The sequence below is a fragment of the Schistocerca cancellata genome, chromosome 1 (genome assembly GCF_023864275.1).
Source record: "Schistocerca cancellata isolate TAMUIC-IGC-003103 chromosome 1, iqSchCanc2.1, whole genome shotgun sequence".
NCBI classification, from domain to species: domain Eukaryota; kingdom Metazoa; phylum Arthropoda; class Insecta; order Orthoptera; family Acrididae; genus Schistocerca; species Schistocerca cancellata.
In genome coordinates, this window is record NC_064626.1 from 941890428 (window position 1) to 941910759 (window position 20332).

The following is a 20332-nucleotide window of genomic DNA, read 5'->3' on the forward strand; positions in this document are numbered from 1 at the left end:
GGTGTTCAAAAAGTCTCTCCACAGTGCCATATGATTGTTAGCCTCACATGCCATATGCCGCAGTGGATATACTTAAATGAAACTCATTGCAGTATCATTGTGCGCTTATTGTTTCATTGAAAAATATGGGACCCACAATCCGACATCTAGAAACTGCAGTTAAAACTCCTATTTTCACAGAATGAAGTGGTTCCTCATGAATACACAATGGATTTGCAGTACTCCACGTACAAGAATTTTGCAAGTTCATGTGTCCGGAGAATGAAACCACGCCTCATCAGTGAAAAAGGTTTCATTAAGAATATTCCTTCCATTTTGTTGAACGAAAGTTTTGAACCACTGACCAAAATGCAGTTTCTTGCCATTATCAGTATTTTTGTTCTTGCATGGCTGTCATTTTGTATGGGAAAAGTGCTAATTTTTTCCTTACAGCTGGGTGGGCTGTTCCGACACTAACATCGATTTCCTGGGCGAGTTTTCTTACTGACTTGTTCGGACTCATGGACATTTTATCGGAAATATCGAGTAGTTTATCCTTGGACAAAATGCTAGGATGACCACTTCCCGGTGCATCTGTCACTGAACCCGTACTTCGAAATTTGTTAATCAAATCTTGCACAGTGTCACGATGTGGGAGTGTTGTCTCCGGGAAAACTGAATTAAATGTTTAATGAACTGAAACTGTGTATTTAACGCCAGCTTTTAACACTTGTTCGACTAAAAACACACGTTCTTCAATGGTTAGTACTTTAACACTGACAGAAACGAAACAAACTTAAACGTTCACGTCAACACGTAACAACACACACCAAACGATACTACTGATGCTGGCTGAGATAAATGAAACAGTGGAATGTTGGGAGAGTCCACTTGAAGGGAAGTAACCCAGGCAGGCGAAAAATCATATGGCACACACGGCTAACAATCATACGGCACCGCGGAGAGACTTTTCAAACACCCCATATCAGTGGCGACTCCGGCCAGTTATGTTAACTGTTGCATTATTAAAGCAGTCTGGGAGTGGGAGCCAAAGTGAACAGTCATGTCAGTAGTGGCTTTCATCAATTGTTAAAAAATATCATTAAAAACATTTGCTTATGGTTCTGTAGTCATGGGCCAGTCGCTAGTGCATATTTGCGCTGGAAGTAATTACAGTTGATGAAAAAGAAATACTGAAGGCAGCCACATGAGGGCACTGAAATAATTCAATAGCGACAAGTGAAAATTTGTGCCAGACCAAAATTTGAACCGGGAATTCCTGCTTTACACAAGTGGTCATCTTAACCATTTCAGCTATCTGAGCACGTTTCCCATCCAACCCAAATTCCCTACTTGTGAAACACTACTTCTGTAACATCCCCCTATTCACCATACTCACTGCTCGCAACATTTAGCTTCATGCCCACAAGAGGTCGCACCTAGGATGCATCCACACTGAAGATATCATGAAATGCTGTCAAGAGGAATACACTGAGGTGACAAAAATCATGGGATGGCAATATGCAGATGGCAGTAGTATCACACACACTAGGTATAATATTCAAGTGATTCATGGGATAAGGTTTCCGATGCGATCACAGCCACACCACAAGAATTAACAGACCGAATGCAGAATGGTAGTTGGAATGGGATGCATGTGACATTCCATTCTGGAAATTGTTTGGGAATTCAATATTCTGAAATCCACAGTGTCAATAGGGTGTCGAGAAAACCAAATTTCAGGCATTACCTTTCAATGCAGCAGCGTTTGCATAGTGCTGTCAATGCTAACAGACAAGCAACACCATGTCACATAACTGCAGCAATCAATGTGGGACATACGACGAACATATCCGTTAGGACAGTGCAGATAAATCTGATGTTAATGGTCTACGACAGCAGACGGGCGATACAAGTGGCATTGCTAACAGCACGACATTGTCTTCAGTGCATCTCTTGGGCTCGTGACCATATCAGTTGAACCCTGCAGAACTGGAAAACCATGGCCTGGTCAGATGAACCCATGAAGCCATGGACCCAAGTTCTGTCACCAAAACAATGTGCAAGCTGGTCGCGGCTCCATAATGGAGCTGGTTGTGTTTACATAGATGTACTATGTCCTATGTCTAAATGAACTGATCATTGATCGGAAACTTATTTTCCGCTACTTGGAGACCATTAGCAGCCATTCATGGACTTCGTGTCAGTGTATATCACTATTATATGTATGCTGTCTGTTCTTTTAGACAAGTGTACCACACATATTAAAGTGTTATCTGCCCATGATTGCAAAATTGTATTGATAATTAATTGTGCAATGTATTAAGTGTAGAGTGAACTGTAATGTGAAAAATGACATGGATCATTAAATGGTGTCCCTTACCAAAAAGTGTGTGCTCTTTGCTGCAAGCCACGTAGTTAAGGATTTCCGCCAAATATCACCACTGCAGCACCACATCCGCCACTTCTGTACGAGACCACAACCAGATGCTCTCACTGCAACCTCTGAAGATGCAAGATTAGTGGAATTCAGAAAAATCATGAGATGTGACCCACAACCACCTCACATTTATGATCACTCTATCACAAATAGGTGCCCAATTTCTTGCCAATGTAAGGAGTGTTGTAATTGGCAGGCTACCATTACAGCCATATATTCCACAAAACATCATCATTAATTGCCGTGCTTGTGAGCGAGCAAAGATAATGAAATAGCTGACATGTTTTGTAGTAATCAAATTCTTCAGTGCAGAGCAATTTTCCAAGATCCTTAGCTCATGACTGTGGTAAGTGCTTTACAAGTGCATGCTTAGTTGAAGTGTATTTTTCAGTGCTTGTTGGTGAAGCTAGGTCTTGCACTTTCACAGTCATTTGCTCATTATGTGCAACTGCCACATAATTATATTTAGTTTCATCTAAGGTGACGTGGACCAAAACAAATTGGTTCTAAAGCTGGGCAATTCTCAATACTGGATTATCTAACCAGAAGGGCAGGGATTACACAACAACTGGACTAAGGATCCCACTTGCTGCTGTTAAGTTGCTGCTTGCAGGATTCTCCAAGTTAAGCAAGGTAGGTGTTGATTATGCAATGCAATTGTTCACGAGGGATTCTGCATGGTGCAGTCGATACGAAAACCTATGTAAGATGCGTTTTATCATTCCAGCATGCAATTTAATTTTTCTGGCATGACATGTGATCATTCTGGCACAATTTGGAAACTCAGAACCACGAAATGTTGTGCATAAATACAATTTATTTGTGCAACACAAAATAAGCAATTGACTATAATGCATAATCAGAAGACTGCAAGGAGTAACTAAACCTATCATTTGATCATTTGTCTGTAGTTCAGAGGCAGCATGGAGAACCAGTGTGTTTATACTGCATATATACTTAAAGCTTCACTTTTCCATTGTTATACCATTTCTTTTATTTTATTTTCTGATAATGAGTGATCCTTTTTTAAGTCCAAAATAAAACTGTTTCTCTCTGTGTGTCCCCCCCTTTTCTTCTTCTTCTTCTTCTTTTTTTTTTTGTCCATGCTATTGTTTGTCGTCATGGTATGACCCACCCCAACTTGCGGCTCCTCATGGGCACATCAACATAGGAATGGCTGACCAACATGCAAGTCATTGAGAGAAATTCCTATGACCTAGATATAAGTAACCTGTGTTGTCAAGGACCTACCAGCATGCACATAATTTAATATCCCCCCCCCCCCCCCCCCCCAATGATAAGTTGCCTACTGCATTGTGTTTTGGGCATACAGTATTATGCATCCCATCCTCCTGGAAATGTTTACGAGGATAATAGTAAACTGGTGGAATATTGGGTAGCCTTACCTGCATGAACAGTGAGATGCAGAGTAAATATAGGATTAAACTTGACAACATTATAGTTTGCTGAACAGGAGGAAATTAAATATAGGCAGAAAAAGGGAAAAGGACAACCAAAATCTGACTCTGAGAAAGAAGTCGTGGCAGTTCGAAGAAGTCTCAGAAATTGGAAAACAAGTAATAGGATAGAAGGATAGAAGTAATTGCAGCACAGAGAGAAAGAAATGCTGAAGTTATCTGGGGCCCGTGATCATCACGACACTCACACATAAAAAAGCCATGAACTCCCATAAGGGACACTGTAGAATAACTAATAGTTTTCAACAACTTACATTCTATTCTCTTTGTGATCTCCTTAATACCTGAGCAGCAATGACCCTTGGTAACTGAAAGATCACAAAGTTACATCTGAACTTGCACAGAGTCACAACACTTATCCTGGTTGGCAAGTGACACTCATTGCTCCATTAGTGGAACATGCAATCATAATACACTGTCTGAATGCTTTGAAATGGAAACATCAGTGGCTTCTTGGATAACAGTTTCAATTTGTTTCATCCTTTCCTGGAGGGTCTCAACCAAAGGATTCGTCGACTCTGTGATGTTCTTTGCTGCAGATTTCTAGAGCTGCAGTATCAGTTACGGATTTGTAGGACTCCCCTTGATAGGTCAGGGATGCACTACAAAAAGAAAGCAGCTACTCTGGTAGCAGAGTATTTGTAGAGTGAACATGAGGGTCTTTTAGGCTACGCAGTAGTTTGAAGTACTCTGATGAACACTCGGCAGTTGACATGCAACGAGGGAAATCCGACGGCTTTCGCAATAAAGACACTTCGACTGTCAAAATTTTATCAATGAATTGTTGAAGTATTCATTACTAAGTTCCAGAATTTACTGCCCTCTAGAAGCGTTCTCACTGTCAAATTATTCTCAGAATCAAGAGCAGGCTGAAACCGTAAGTGGAAAGCTCCAAGATATTTAGCTAACCATGGAACATATATCAGAAGGACAGATTAGAGGCCATAGGAGGGTAAGTGTTCACTGCACTTGACAAAATATTGTCTCTAATGAGGTTGATGTTGAGTGTGAGTTCACATATAATAGATATAGTGAAACCAAGCTAATTGTTGGATGTTTTTACCAGCCACCTGATTCTGTTGTGGCAGTTCTAGAGTCATTCAAAGAATATCTATGGTCAGTAGCATGTAAATAGCCAGATCACCCATTACTAGTTGGAGACAATTTCAACCAATCGAGTACAGACTGGGATGTCTATGGACTAATTGCAGGTGGTACAGACAGACAGTCTTGCAAAATACTTTTGAACATGTTTTCTAAAACTGTCTTGACCAGCTATTTCGGCAGCCCACACACAATGGAAATATCTTAGAACTTGCAGCTACAAATAGGCCTGACTTTATTGACAATGTCAGTATAGAAACAGGGATTAGTGATCATGATATCATTACAGCAACTATGATTACAAAAGTTAATATATCAGTTAAGACGGCTAGGAGTGTATTTCTGTTAGAAAAAGCAGATAAGTGCTGTTAGTGTCTCACTAAGACAATGAATTGGCATCACTTAGTTCCAGTAAGACGGACGTCGAGGAATTACAGGCAACATTTAAGCAGACTGTAAATCGTGGTCTGGAGAATTTTGTGCCTAGTAAGTGGATTAAGGATGGAAAGGACCCACAAGGGTTTAATAACAAGATTCGGAAAATGCTGAGGAAGCAGAGGCTGTTGCACCCTAGGTTCAAAAGAGGACAAACAAATGGTGACAAAGATTAGTATTCATGCGCCAGTGAAAAGATCTATGAGCAAAGCATACAACTACTACCACCATAATACCTTAGCAAAAGATCTGGCAGGGAACTGGAGAAAATTTGGATCCTATGTAAAATAGCTGAGTGGGTCTATGGCTTCCAAGGGTTGTTAGCATCTCACTTAGACAGTGAATTGGCATCACTTAGTTCCAGTAAGATGGACGTAGAGGAATTATTGGCAAAATTTAAGCAGATTGTAAATCGTGGTCTGGAGAATTATGTGCCTAGTACGTGGGTTAAGGATGGAAAGGATCCACCATAGTTTAATAATGAGAGTCGGAAAATGCTGAGGAAGCAGAAGCTATTGCACTCTCAGTTCAAACAAGAATGACAATAAACAAAGGTTAGTATTCATGCATCTGTGAAAAAAAACTAAGCGCGAAGCATACAACTACTACCACTGTCATACCTTAGTAAAAGATCTGGCAGAGAACCCAAGAAAATGCAAATACTATCGACCAGTCTGGTGTGACAATTGAAGTTAGCAAAACAAAAGCTGAAATTTTAAATTTCATATTCCAGTAATCATTCACAAAGGAGAATCATACAAACATATCATCGTTTGACCATCAAACGAACTCCTATACGGACAACTTAGTAATAAGCATCCCTGGTGCAGAGACACTACTGAAGGCGTTGAAAGCAAATAACTAATCAGGTCTGGATGGAATCCCAAATTGACTTTTCAAAGAGTATTCTACGACACTGGCTCCTTATTAAGCTATCATTCATTGTGAATCTCTCAACCAGCAAAAAGTCGCAAGAGACTGGAAAAAAGTGCAGGTGACGCCTGTGTATGAGGGCAAAAGAATGGATCCGCAACATTACACAGCAATATCCCTAATACTGGTTTGCTGCAGAATCCTTGAACATACTCTCAGTCTGAGTATAATAATGTTCTTGGCATAATGAAGTTTATGTCCACGTTTCAGAAAGCATCACTCATACGAAACTCAACTTGCACTTTTCTCACTTTATACATTGCAAACTATCGATGAATGTCAATAGGCACATTCGATATTTCTAGACTTCCAGAAAGCATTTGACACGGTGTGCAACTGTGGGCTGTTAAAGAAGGTACAAGCATATGGAAGAGGTTCACAGATATGTGAGAGGCTCGAAGACTTCTTAATTTACAGAACCCAGAATTTTCTCCTCAACGGTGAGTGTTCATCAGAGACAAGAGTACCATCAGGAGCCCCCCCACAGAAGTATGATAGGACCACTACCATTCACTATACACGTCAATGATTTGGTGGACAGCAATCTGTGGTTGTTTGCTGATGATACTGTGGCATATAGTAAGGTGTCGAAGTTGAGTGACTGCAGGAGGATACAAGGTGACAGACAAAATTTCTAGTTGGGGTGATGAATGGAAGCGAGATCTAAATTTAAGTTAATGCAGACCTTCAGATACAGTATTAGTGGTGTATTGCTCGACAGTCACATCGTTTACATATCTGGATGTAACGGTGCAAAGCGATATGAAATGTAACGAGCCGGTCAGGATTGTGGTAGGAAAGGCGAATGATCGACTTCGGTTTATTGGGACGGTTCTATGAAAGTGTGGTTCATCTGTGAAGGAGATTGCATGTAGGACACTAATGCGACCTATTCTTGAGTAAAGCTTTTTTGAGTGTTTAGGAACTGTACAAGGTCATATTAAAGGAAGACACTGAAGCAATTCAGAGATGAGTTGCTAGATCTGTTAGTGGTAGGTTCAAACAATATGCAAGTGTTTGAGAGGTGCTTTGAGAACTCAAATGGGAATTCCCAGGGAGAAGAGCCGTTCTTTTCAAGGAACACTACTGAGAAAATTTAGAGAACTGGCATTTGAAACTGACTGCACGACGATTCTGTTAATCCCAACATACTTAGCATGAAAGGACATGAAAATAACATACAAGAAATTAAGGCTCACACAGAGGCATATAAACAGTCATTTTTTCCCTCAATCTATTTGTGAGTGGAACAAGACAGGAAATAACTAGTAGTGGTAGTATCATCCGCCATGTGCCATACAGTGAATTGCAGAGTATCGCTGAAGATGTTGATGTAGACAATGCTCCCACACAGGCAGTTGACTACAAAGTGCCCAGTTAGATTTTCTGAACATCTATGTTGGCACATTTTCTATATGCTTGATGGATTGCGACTTGGAAGTGGTCACTGGAGAGCAAATCATCAATCCTCCCCACTGAGCAATATTTGCAAGGGCAAACTGAGATATTAGCTGCACAGAACAACTGCATAGCAGTATATAAGCAGGCCCACATTAAAAAGGCATAGTTCTGCCCGTGTCAGACCATCAACCACACTACATGAAGAGCGTGTGGTGGCAGAACCCCAGAGCACACTGTATTGCGCAAAGTTTCCACGAAGAAGAAAAGGTTGAGGAAGCTATCTGGTGAGATTATGGAGAGGCTCACAGTATATCCTTCATTAGGGAACGTTAATACAGTATGGGCACAACAGCAGTGGTAGCCTATGTCTGATATTAAGCAAAAGATGCCAGTGGTATTTGGCATTGACAAACACAGTTACATCACCCATAGCCCTCACCCCACCAAGGTCATCCTTTCATGAAAAGCTATAATCCCTAGTCTGGGAGCATTGCTACCTCTGACAGAAGTCTCCTGGAGAAATATGCAAATTGGTCTCACCTGTGCCAGTAGGCTGTTACTCCACATGAACTCTGTGCCCCTTGACACTCTAAATTTGGGTATGGGAACAACCAAATGGTGAGGTACTCTTTTTTTTTTTTTTCTCCTCAGCCCACCTTTCTGTCAAGGTGACATAACTATTACATATTTTTGTATTTTGTAATGGATAGTTCCTACAGACGAATTTCAAGGCCCGTATTTTTAAGTGTATCAACACTGTGAACTTAAGACAGCATAAGTGTCAGTGGTCTTATGACTTAGTGCTCATTTTTCTGGGGTTTTCATCTACTTACACCCTTTTCCTTCTTTGAGGAGCACAGCTGACATCCCCCGACCAGAGAAAATTTCTTTTACAAGAACCATTAATGGTTTCTCCACTATTTGTTCTGCACTTTCTGTGAATATTTTTAATTGTATCAACAGTATCAAACTAACTGTTGCACTCATTATTTTGGTAGGAGTTAAAGATATAACAGTCTTTCCCCTGGCAGGTTCAACTTCAGTTGTGTGTATTTGCCCCACTCTCGGTGGAGTATTTGTGGGTTGCTTCATTAGAATTAGAAGGCATTTTTTTAATAGCTGCTGCACAAGTAGCAAACCTCTATGGTTGCTCTACATTAAATGCTTCTTTTACTTCACCAGAAAGAGTTTTCCTTATGATATTCTGCTCTTGAATTTTCCTATCAGCAACAAATACTGAGCATGTTCTACTCCTACTGAATCTTTACCTTAACAATTGACACTCTTAACATGTTAATGTTCTTTCATATTGATGATCTGACAACCTGTATTTTACTCATACAGCTTTATGATTATACACAACAGGGGTTTGCCCATAGTTCTGAACTGCAAAAAATCTGTAAGGGTGTACTGCTACAGAATAGCAACATGACGTATAGACAGTCATATCCCTTACGCTTCACTGGTTCCCTTGAATATTCCAAATTGAGTGCATCTTTGCTGGCAGGAGGTGCTGTCTTGCTGTTTTGTTCAATGATGCCCAAGTACCATCATTCATACATCTTCATGCGAGGCAAGACCAGTCATTGTTCAGGTTTCACATGAAACTGTCATACACAGTTGAGTCACAACAAAAAATATTACCAGTTCACAGATGTCGATAAAATTTGAATTTTTCTGTTGAATCATAGGGCAACTGTGCACGATTTATTAGTTTACTCATGCAGGGTGCATATAATTACACATAAACCAGTGGAACATCAATATCATCAATCTCTCTCAGTAGCATCAGTTAGTGGGCTATATATTATATCAACAATTGTCAAGGCTACCATGTGATAGATTAATCTGGAAAAGCAATGCAGCAATGGCAAACTTCAGTATGGAAGTGGAACTAAATTTAGCTGCTAATATTAGTACAGCTGAGCCCAACCATTGTTAGGAATTGTGCTACAAACGAACTCAGTAAGGAAAACAATGGTATGAACTGTCATCCATTCAGAGCAACATTTTCACTCAATTAAAAAACTGATGACCAACGTTTGTAAAGAAAAGAGGCATGTTTCTGTTTTAAGCAACATAGCCAGGTTTTATACAACGCACATTCTGTATTAACTACCACTTACCTGTGTGGAAAAATATATCTAAAAACAAAGATTTTTGAGACTTACCAAACAAAAGCGCTGGCAGGTCGATAGACACACAAACATACACCCAAAATTCTAGCTTTCGCAACCAACAACTGCTTCGTCAGGAAAGAGGGAAGGAGAGGGAAAGACGAAAGGATGTGGGTTTTAAGGGAGAGGGTAAGGAGTCATTCCAATCCCTGGAGCAGAAAGACTTACCTTAGGGGGAAAAAAGGACAGGTATACACTTGCACACACACACATATCCATCCACACATATACAGACACAAGCAGACATATATAAAGGCAATATGCAGGTGATCGGCGTAAAAGGAAGTGATCCATCGCAGCAAGGCCCTGGACGTGCGGGATATTTGTGTATAAGGAAGTGGCATCAGTGGTCACAAGTTTCACGCCGATCACCTGCTACCCTACCTAAAACCCCTTTCCTCATTACCTTAGCCAGCTTCATCCTGACTCACAACTTCTTCACTTTCGAAGGCCAGACATACCAACAATTAAAGGGAACAGCCATGGGTACCAGGATGGCCCTCTCGTACGCCAACCTATTCATGGGTCGCTTAGAGGAAGCCTTCTTGGTTACCCAGGCCTGCCAACCCAAAGTTTGGTACAGATTTATTGATGACATTTTCATGATCTGGACTCACAGTGAAGAAGAACTCCAGAATTTCCTCTCCAACCTCAACTCCTTTGGTTCCATCAGATTCACCTGGTCCTACTCCAAATCCCATGCAACTTTCCTTGACATTGACCTCCATCTGTCCAATGGCCAGCTTCACACATCCATCCACATCAAACCCACCAACAAGCAACAGTACCTCCATTATGACAGGTGCCACCCATTCCATATCAAACGGTCCCTTCCCTACAGTTTAGATCTTCGTGGCAAACGAACCTGCTCCAGTCCTGACTCCCTGAGCCATTACACCAACAACCCGAAAATAGCTTTTGCATCCCGCATCTACCCTCCTGACCAGGTACAGAAGCAAATAACCAGAGCCACTTCCTCATCCCCTCAAACCCAGAACTTCCCACAGAAAAACCCCAAAAGTGCCCCATTTGTGACAGGATACTTTCCGAGACTGGATCAGACTCTGAATGTGGCTCTCCAGCAGGGATACGACTTCCTCAAATCCTGCCCTGAAATGAGATCCATCCTTGATGAAATCCTCTCCACTCCACCAAGAGCTTCTTTCCGCCGTCCACCTAACCTTCGTAACCTCTTGGTTCATCCTTACGAAATCCCCAAAACACCTTCCCTACCCTCTGGCTCCTACCCTTGTAACCGCCCCCGGTGTAAAACCTGTCCCATGCACCCTCCCACCACCACCTACTCTAGTCCTGTAACCTGGAAGGTGTACACGATCAAAGGCAGAGCCATATGTGAAAGCACCCACGTGATTTACCAACTGACCTGCCGACACTGTGAAGCCTTCTATGTGGAAATGACCAGCAACAAACTGTCCATTCGCATGAACGGACACAGGCAGACAGTGCTTGTTGGTAATGAGGATCACACTGTGGCTAAACATGCCTTGGTGCATGGCCAGCAAATCTTGGCACAGTGTGACACCGTCCGGGTTATCTAGATAATTCCCACTGACACCAACCTATCAGAACTCCGGAGATGGGAACTTGTACTTCAGTATATCCTCTCTTCTCGTTATCCACCAGGCCTCAACCTCCGCTAATTTAAAGTTGCCGCCGCTCATACCTCACCTGTCTTTCAACAACTTCTTTGCGTTTGTACTTCCGCCTCGACTGACATCTCTGCCCAAACTCTTTGCCCTTACAAATGTGTGTGCGCGCGCGCGAGAGAGAGAGAGTGTATACCTGCCCTTTTTTCCCCTAAGGTAAGTCTTTCCGCTCCCGGGATTGGAATGACTCCTTACCCTCTCCCTTAAAACCCACATCCTTTCGTCTTTCCCTCTCCTTCCCTCTTTCCTGATGAAGCAACCGTGGGTTGCGAAAACTTGAAATTTGTGTGTGTGTTTGTCTTTGTTATTGTTTCTATCAATCTATCAAAGTACCAATGCTTTCGTTTGGTAAGTTACAGAATCTTTGTTACACAAAGATGATGTGACTTACCAAACTAAAGCGCTGGCAGGTTGATAGACACACAAACAAACACAAACATACACACAAAATTCAAGCTTTCGCAACCAACGGTTGCTTCATCAGGAAAGAGGGAAGGAGAGGGAAAGACGAAAGGATGTGGGTTTTAAGGGAGAGGGTAAGGAGTCATTCCAATCCCGGGAGCGGAAAGACTTACCTTAGGGGGAAAAAAGGACAGGTATACACTCGCGCGCACACACACACATATCCATCCGCACATACACAGACACAAGCAGACATTTGTAAAGGCAAAGAGTTTGGGCAGAGATGTCAGTCGAGGCGGAAGTACAGAGGCAAAGATGTTGTTGAAAGACAGGTGAGGTATGAGCGGCGGCAAATTGAAAGTAGAAATTAGCGGAGATTGAGGCCTGGCAGATAACGAGAAGAGAGGATATACTGAAGGGCAAGTTCCCATCTCCGGAGTTCTGACAGGGTGGTGTTAGTGGGAAGTATCCAGATAACCCGGACGGTGTAACCCTGTGCCAAGATGTGCTGTACGTGCACCAAGGCATGTTTAGCCACAGGGTGATACTCATTATCAACAAACACTGTCTGCCTGTGTCCATTCATGCGAATGGACAGTTTGTTGCTGGTCATTCTCACACAGAAAGCTTCACAGTGTAGGCAGGTCGGTTGGTAAATCACGTGGGTGCTTTCACACGTGATTCTGCCTTTGATCGTGTACACCTTCCGGGTTACAGGACTGGAGTAGGTGGTGGTGGGAGGGTGCATGGGACAGGTTTTACACTGGGGACGGTCACAAGGGTAGGAGCCATCCTTGTAACCATTGATGCCATTTCCTTATACACAAATATTCCACACGTCCAGGGTCTCGCTGCGATGGAGCACTTCCTTTCACGCCTATCACCTGCCACCATACCTAAAACCTCTTTCCTCATTACCTTAGCCAGCTTCATCCTGACTCACAACTTCTTCACTTTCGAAGGCCAGACATACCAACAATTAAAGGGAACAGCCATGGGTACCAAGATGGCCTCCTCGTACGCCAACCTATTCATGGGTCGCTTAGAGGAAGCCTTCTTGGTTACCCAGGCCTGCCAACCCAAAGTTTGGTACAGATTTATTGATGACATTTTCATGATCTGGACGCACAGTGAAGAAGAACTCCAGAATTTCGTCTCCAACCTCAACTCCTTTGGTTCCATCAGATTCACCTGGTCCTACTCCAAATCCCATGCCACTTTCCTTGACGTTGACCTCCATCTGTCCAATGGCCAGCTTCACACGTCCGTCCACATCAAACCCACCAACAAGCAACAGTACCTCCATTATGACAGCTGCCACCCATTCCACATCAAACGGTCCCTTCCCTACAGCCTAGGTCTTCGTGGCAAACGAACCTGCTCCAGTCCGGAATCCCTGAACCATTACACCAACAACCTGAAAACAGCTTTCACATCCTGCAACTACCCTCCCGACCTGGTACAGAAGCAAATAACCAGAGCCACTTCCTCATCTCCTCAAACTCAGAACCTTCCACAGAACAACCCCAAAAGTGCCCCACTTGTGACAGGATACTTTCCGGGACTGGATCAGACTCTGAATGTGGCTCTCCAGCAGGGATAAGACTTCCTCAAATCCTGCCCTGAAATGAGATCCATCCTTGATGAAATCCTCCCCACTCCACCAAGAGTGGCTTTCCGCCGTCCACCTAACCTTCGTGACCTCTTAGTTCATCCCTATGAAATCCCCAAAACACCTACCCTCTGGCTCCTACCCTTGTGACCGCCCCCGGTGTAAAATCTGTCCCATGCACCCTCCCACCACCACCTACTCTAGTCCTGTAAACCGGAAGGTGTACACGATCAAAGGCAGAGCCACGTGTGAAAGCACCCACGTGATCTACCAACTGACCTGCCTACACTGTGACACATTCTATGTGGGAATGACCAGCAACAAACTGCCCATTCGCATGAATGGACACAGGCAGACAGTGTTTGTTGGTAATGAGTATCACCCTGTGGCTAAACATGCCTTGGTGCACGGCCAGCACATCTTGGCACAGTGTTACACCGTCCGGGTTATCTGGATACTTCCCACTAACACCAACCTGTCAGAACTCCGGAGATGGGAACTTGCCCTTCAGTATATCCTCTCTTCTCGTTATCTGCTAGGCCTCAATCTCCGCTAATTTCTACTTTCAATTTGCCGCCGCTCATACCTCACCTGTTTTTCAACAACACCTTTGCCTCTGCACTTCTGCCTCGACTGACATCTCTGCCCAAACTCTTTGCCTTTTAATATGTCTGCTTGTGTCTGTATATGTGTGGATGGATATGTGTGTGTGTGCGAGTGTATACCCGTCCTTTTTTCTCCCTAAGATAAGTCTTTCCGCTCCCGGGATTGGAATGACTCCTGACCCTCTCCCTTAAAACCGACATCCTTTCGTCTTTCCCTCTCCTTCCCTCTTTCCTGACGAGGCAACCGTTGGTTGCGAAAGCTAGATTGTATGTATGTTTGTGTTTGTTTGTGTGTCTATCGACCTGCCAGCGCTTTTGTTTGGTAAGTCTCATCATCTTCCTTTTTAAATATATATATATATATATATATATATATATATATATATATATATATATATATATATATATATATAAAAAGAAAGATGATGAAACTTACCAAACAAAGCGCCGGCAGGTCGACAGACACACAAACAAACACAAACATACACACAAAATTCCAGCCCTCGCAACCAATGGCCGCCCCGCCAGGAAAGAGGGAAGGAGAAGGAAAGACAAAAGGATATGGGTTCCAAGGGAGAGGGTAAGGAGTCATTCCAATCCCGGGAGCGGAAAGACTCACCTTAGGGGGAAAAAAGGACAGGCACACACTTGCACACACACACGGGAGGGGGGGGGGGGACGAAGGGATGTGGGTTTTAGGGGAGGAAAGACTTGCCTGGGGGGGGGGGGGGTGTGTGCGCGCGCGCACACACACACACACACACACACACACACACACACACACACACACACGCGCGCGCGCGTGCGCACACCCGTCCGCACATACACAGTTTGGTGTCTGTGTATGTGCGGATGGATGTGTGTGTGCGTGTGCGCGCGGGTGTATACCTGTCCTTTTTTCCCCCTAAGGTGAGTTTTTGCGCTCCTGGGATTGGAATGACTCCTTACCCTCTCCCTTAAAACCCACATCCTTTCGTCTTTCCCTCTCCTTCCCTTTTTCCTGACGAAGCAACCGTTGGTTGCGAAAGCTTGAATTTTGTGTGTATGTTTGTGTTTGTTTGTGTGTCTATCGACCTGCCAGCGCTTTGTTTGGTAAGTTTCATCATCTTTCTTTTTAGATATATTTTTCCCACGTGGAATGTTTCCCTCTATTATATTCACATTATATATATATATATATATATATATATATATATATATATATATATATATATATATATATATATAAACACACACACACACACTCTCTCTCTCTCTCTCTCTCTCTCTCTCTCTCTCTCTCTCTGCACAAGCTAGCTCTTCATCTCACATTTTGACATCAACATCTATAATATAGTTGGGTCTCACCAGACCTCCTGAAGGTATCCAGAGGTAAGTTCACATACAATTTGGTTTGTACCGAACATCTGTTCTGAAAACCTACACAGTTTCAATAAAAAGGAGTGCCATTACGCTACCTGTTGATAACCTTAAGGAAGCAAGTTATTCCTTCCTAGTTTCTAAACCGTACATAGCTTATTTTGACGCAAAAGTACCCTTTCACTGTTAAGTTCTTTTTACTTAACAGTTAACAGGGAGAGCTGTTGGGAGCTTTAGAGCCGGATCACTGAGGTGTATATGGGTTTGATAAAGATGATAAGACAATGGAAAATATAGGCAACTGATACAGAGATTGTATATATCTGGAGGGTGAAATTGGTACAATTATCTTCAATTCTATTTTCCCACTAGTCTCATTTTGCTGTCCCTAAAATGCTTCAGTTTGAATAGAACTGTCTCATTCCAAGTCAAAACAACTTATTTTCACAATAATGTGGACACACTTTTTAAAAATGTTCAAATGTATGTGAAATCCTATGGGACTTAACTGCTAAGGTCATCAGTCCCTAAGCTTACACACTACTTTAACCTAAATTAACCTAAGGACAAACACACACACCCACGCCCGAGGGAGGACTCGAACCTCCTCCGGGACCAGCCGCTCTGTCCATGACTGCAGCGCCCTAGACTGCTTGGCTAATCCCGCGCAGCTACTTTTTAAAACAGAATCACCTCCACTTTATTCAGTGTCAGTTTGGATTTTATATTAGTTTATAATGTTTCGATATGCAAAATCAGTTTATACTACTTGAACACAACAGCAGAAGGAAAGCAATGAAATATGCACTACAGATAGATATTATTATTATTATTATTATTATTATTTCTTTCTTTTCTCAGACGTTATGTCTGGCCAAAAATGGAAAGTGGCGCGGACCTTGATCAAGCGTGACTTGTATCAATAATTATGGATTTCTGTAGTTGTATATATAAGTTTGGATGTAGCTGTATTGTATTGATGTACTGGTGGATATTGTGTGGTATGACTCCTGTAGTTGATAGTATAATTGGTATAATGTCAACTTTATCCTGATGCCACATGTTCTTGACTTCCTCAGCCAGTTGGATGTATTTTTCAATTTTTTCTCCTGTTTTCTTTTGTATATTTGTTGTATTGGGTATGGATATTTTGATTAGTTGTGTTAATTTCTTCTTTTTATTGGTGAGTATGATGTCAGGTTTGTTACGTGGTGTTGTTTTATCTGTTATAATGGTTCTGTTCCAGTATAATTTGTATTCATCATTCTCCAGTACATTTTGTAGTGCATACTTGTATGTGGGAATGTGTTGTTTTGTAAGTTTATGTTGTAAGGCAAGCTGTAGATGTATTATTTTTGCTACATTGTCATGTCTTCTGGGGTATTCTGTATTATTATTATTATTATTATTATTATTATTATTATTGTTATTATTAACACAGCTGAAGTTACACGCTTTCAATTTTTCTCTAAGTATAGTTTATGCATCCGCAAGACATATGGATGTACTTACCTTATTGAAGTCGAAGTCATACTCACACAAGAAATGGACAGATGATGCCTGTGTGAGGTAAACACTATCTATTGAACCAAAACTGCAGGGATAAACAGGTATTCTGTATATATTCGCAACATATTTATTTTCATCTCGAACATATGAAAATACAGACAATCCAATCTGTATAATAATTACTTTTTCAAGATTTCTTCTTAATTTTTCATATCTCTGTCTTCCTGTGTCAAACAGACTGTAACAAAAAATTGAATTTGTTTAAGTAATTTACTAATGATGTTGTAACTTAAATGTGTTGATGTTGTTCAAGAAGCACTCTTGCGAGCATACTGCAAGTTAAATGTACTAATGATTGAATTTAGTAAAGAATATTTAGTAAACAAAATTCAGACAGATATTGGAGAATCATGGACAATGGGAACTTCACTATAAATACTGAAACCTGCTACAATCAACAAGTTTCACATTCCAACTGCGTAGTAGTGGTATAACTACAACTATCACTTTTGATGTGATGCCTCTATTTGCAATGATTCAGTTAAATGGGGTGCCAGAAAATCTAAATCATATATTCCATGATAATCTGAAGATTTACATAGACATCATCATCATCATCATCATCATCATCAGCAGCATCATCATCATCAGCATCATCAGCATTGAAGACTGATTATGCCTTTCAGCGTTCAGTCTGGAGCATAGCCCCCTTATAAAATTCCTCCATGATACCCTATTCAGTGCTAACATTGGTGCCTCCTCTGATGTTAAACCTATTACTTCAAAATCATTCTTAACTGAATACAGGTACCTTCTCCTTGGTCTGCCCCGACTCCTCCTACCCTCTACTGCTGAACCCATGAGTCTCTTGGGTAACCTTGCTTCTCCCATGTGTGTAACATGACCCCACCATCTAAGCCTGTTCCCCCTGACTGCTACATCTATATAGTTCATTCCCAGTTTTTCTTTGATTTCCTCATTGTGGACACCCTCCTGCCATTGTTCCCACCTACTAGTACCTGCAATCATCCTTGCTACTTTCATATTCGTAACCTCAACCTTATTGATAAGGTAACCCGAATCCACCCAGCTTTCCCACCCATACAACAAAGTTGGTCGAAAGATTGAACGGTGCACAGATAACTTAGGTTCGGCACTGACTTCCTTCTTGCAGAAGAGAGTAGATCGTAGCTGAGCGCTCACTGCATTAGCTTTGCTACATCTCGCTTCCAGTTCTTTCACTATGTTGCCATCCTGTGAGAATATGAATCCTAAGTACTTGAAACCGTACACGTGTTTAACTTCGTTCCTCCTATTTGGCATTCAATCCGTTTATATCTCTGTCCCACTGACATTACTTTCGTTTTGCAAATGCTAATCTTCATACCACAGTCCTTACATTTCTGCTCTAGCTCTGAAATATTACTTTGCAAACTTTCAATCGAATCTGCCGTCACAACTAAGTCATCCGCATATGCGAGACTGCTTATTGTGTGTTCACATACCTTAATCTCACCCTGCCAGTCTATTGTTTTCAACATATGATCCATAAATAAAATGAACAACAGTGGAGACAGGTTGCAGCCTTGTCTTACCCCTGAAACTACTCTGAACCCTGAACTCAATTCACCGTCAACTGTAACTGCTGCCTGGCTATCCATGTAAAGAGCTTTAATTGCTTGCAAAAGTTTGCCTCCTATTCCATAATCTCGTAGAACAGACAATAACTTCCTCCTAGGAACCCGGTCATATGCCTTTTCTAGATCTATAAAGCATTAGATACAATTTCCTGTTCCACACATAACACTTCTCCATTATTTGCCGTAAGCTAAAGATCTGGTCCTGACCACCTCTAAGAGGCCTAAACACACACTGATTTTCATCCAATTTGTCCTCAACTAATACTCACACTTTCCTTTCAACAATACCTGAGAAGATTTTACCCACAACTCTGATTAAAGAGGTACCTCTGTAGTTGTTACAATCTTTTCTGTTTCCATGTTTAAAAATTTGTGTGATTACTGCTTTCGTCCAGTCTGATGGAATCTGTCCCGACTCCCACGCCATTTCAATTATCCTCTGTAGACATTTAAGACCTGACATTCCACTGTATTTGATGAGTTCCGAATTAATTTCATCCACCCCAGCCGCTTTATTGCACTGCAATCTATTGACCATTTTCTCCACTTCCTCAAATGTGATCCTATTTCCATCATCATTCCTATCAAATTGTACAATGAAATCTGAAACATTACTGATCGTATTTTCACCTACATTGAGCAACTCTTCAAAATATTCCCTCCATCTGCCCAAGGCATCAACAGGATTCACCGACATTTTTCCTGACCTGTCCAAAATACTTGTCATTACCTCCCTTTCAAAGACTGCTAATTACACTCCAGAATGGTTTTCCAGCAACTTGACCCACAGTCTCCAACCTGTTTCCAAAGTCTTCCCAAGATTTCTTCTTGGATGCTGCAATTATCTGTTTGGCTTTGTTTCTTTCTTCAACATAACTTTCTCTGTCTACCTGGGTTCTAGTATGTAGCCGTTTTTGATACGCCTCTTTTTCCTTTTACAGGCTACCTTGACTGTGTCATTCCACCAAGCTGTTTGCTTCATCCTACCTTTACACACTACTGTTCCAAGACATTCTTTAGCCACTTCTAGTACTGTGTCCCTGTACCTTGTCCATTCCTTTTTCCAATGACTGTAATTGACTACATTCAACTAAATGGTACCTTTCTGATATCATTGTTATGTACTTGTACCTGATTTGCTTATCCTCCTACATATGGACCTGACCTCCTGCACTTTCGGCCTCATGATACCAATTTCACTGCAGATTAAATAGTGATCAGTGTCATCAAAGAATCCCCTGAATACATGTGTGTCCCGACAGATCTGGTTCCCCTGCCTTCCCAAGTATACCGGTGAATGTTCTTATGTTTAAAAAAGGGGTTTGTGATTACTAAGCCCATACTGGCACAGAAATCCACGAGTTGTTTCCCATTCCTGTTGGCCTCCATATCCTCTTCAAATTTACCCATAACCTTTTCATACCTTTCTGCTTGATTTCCAATCCTGGCATTAAAATCACCCATGAGCAGAACACTGTCCTTGTCCTTTACTCTAACAACTACATCACTGAGTGCATCATAAAAACTATCCATCTTATCTTGATCTGTCCCTTCACAATGCGAATATACTGACACAATCCTAATTTTCTTG

The 20332-nt window shown here is 41.8% G+C and overlaps 1 protein-coding gene across 1 annotated transcript in view; it reads right to left on the reverse strand.

Moving 5' to 3' along the window:
• The window catches only part of LOC126088125 (pre-piRNA 3'-exonuclease trimmer-like), a 275789-nt gene that overhangs the window by 246405 nt on the left and 9052 nt on the right, over positions 1 to 20332 (reverse strand). The window contains exon 2 of the mRNA XM_049906233.1: positions 17105 to 17339. Within this exon, the coding sequence (XP_049762190.1) occupies positions 17105 to 17339 (235 nt within the window). The remainder of the gene's footprint in view (positions 1 to 17104; positions 17340 to 20332) is intronic.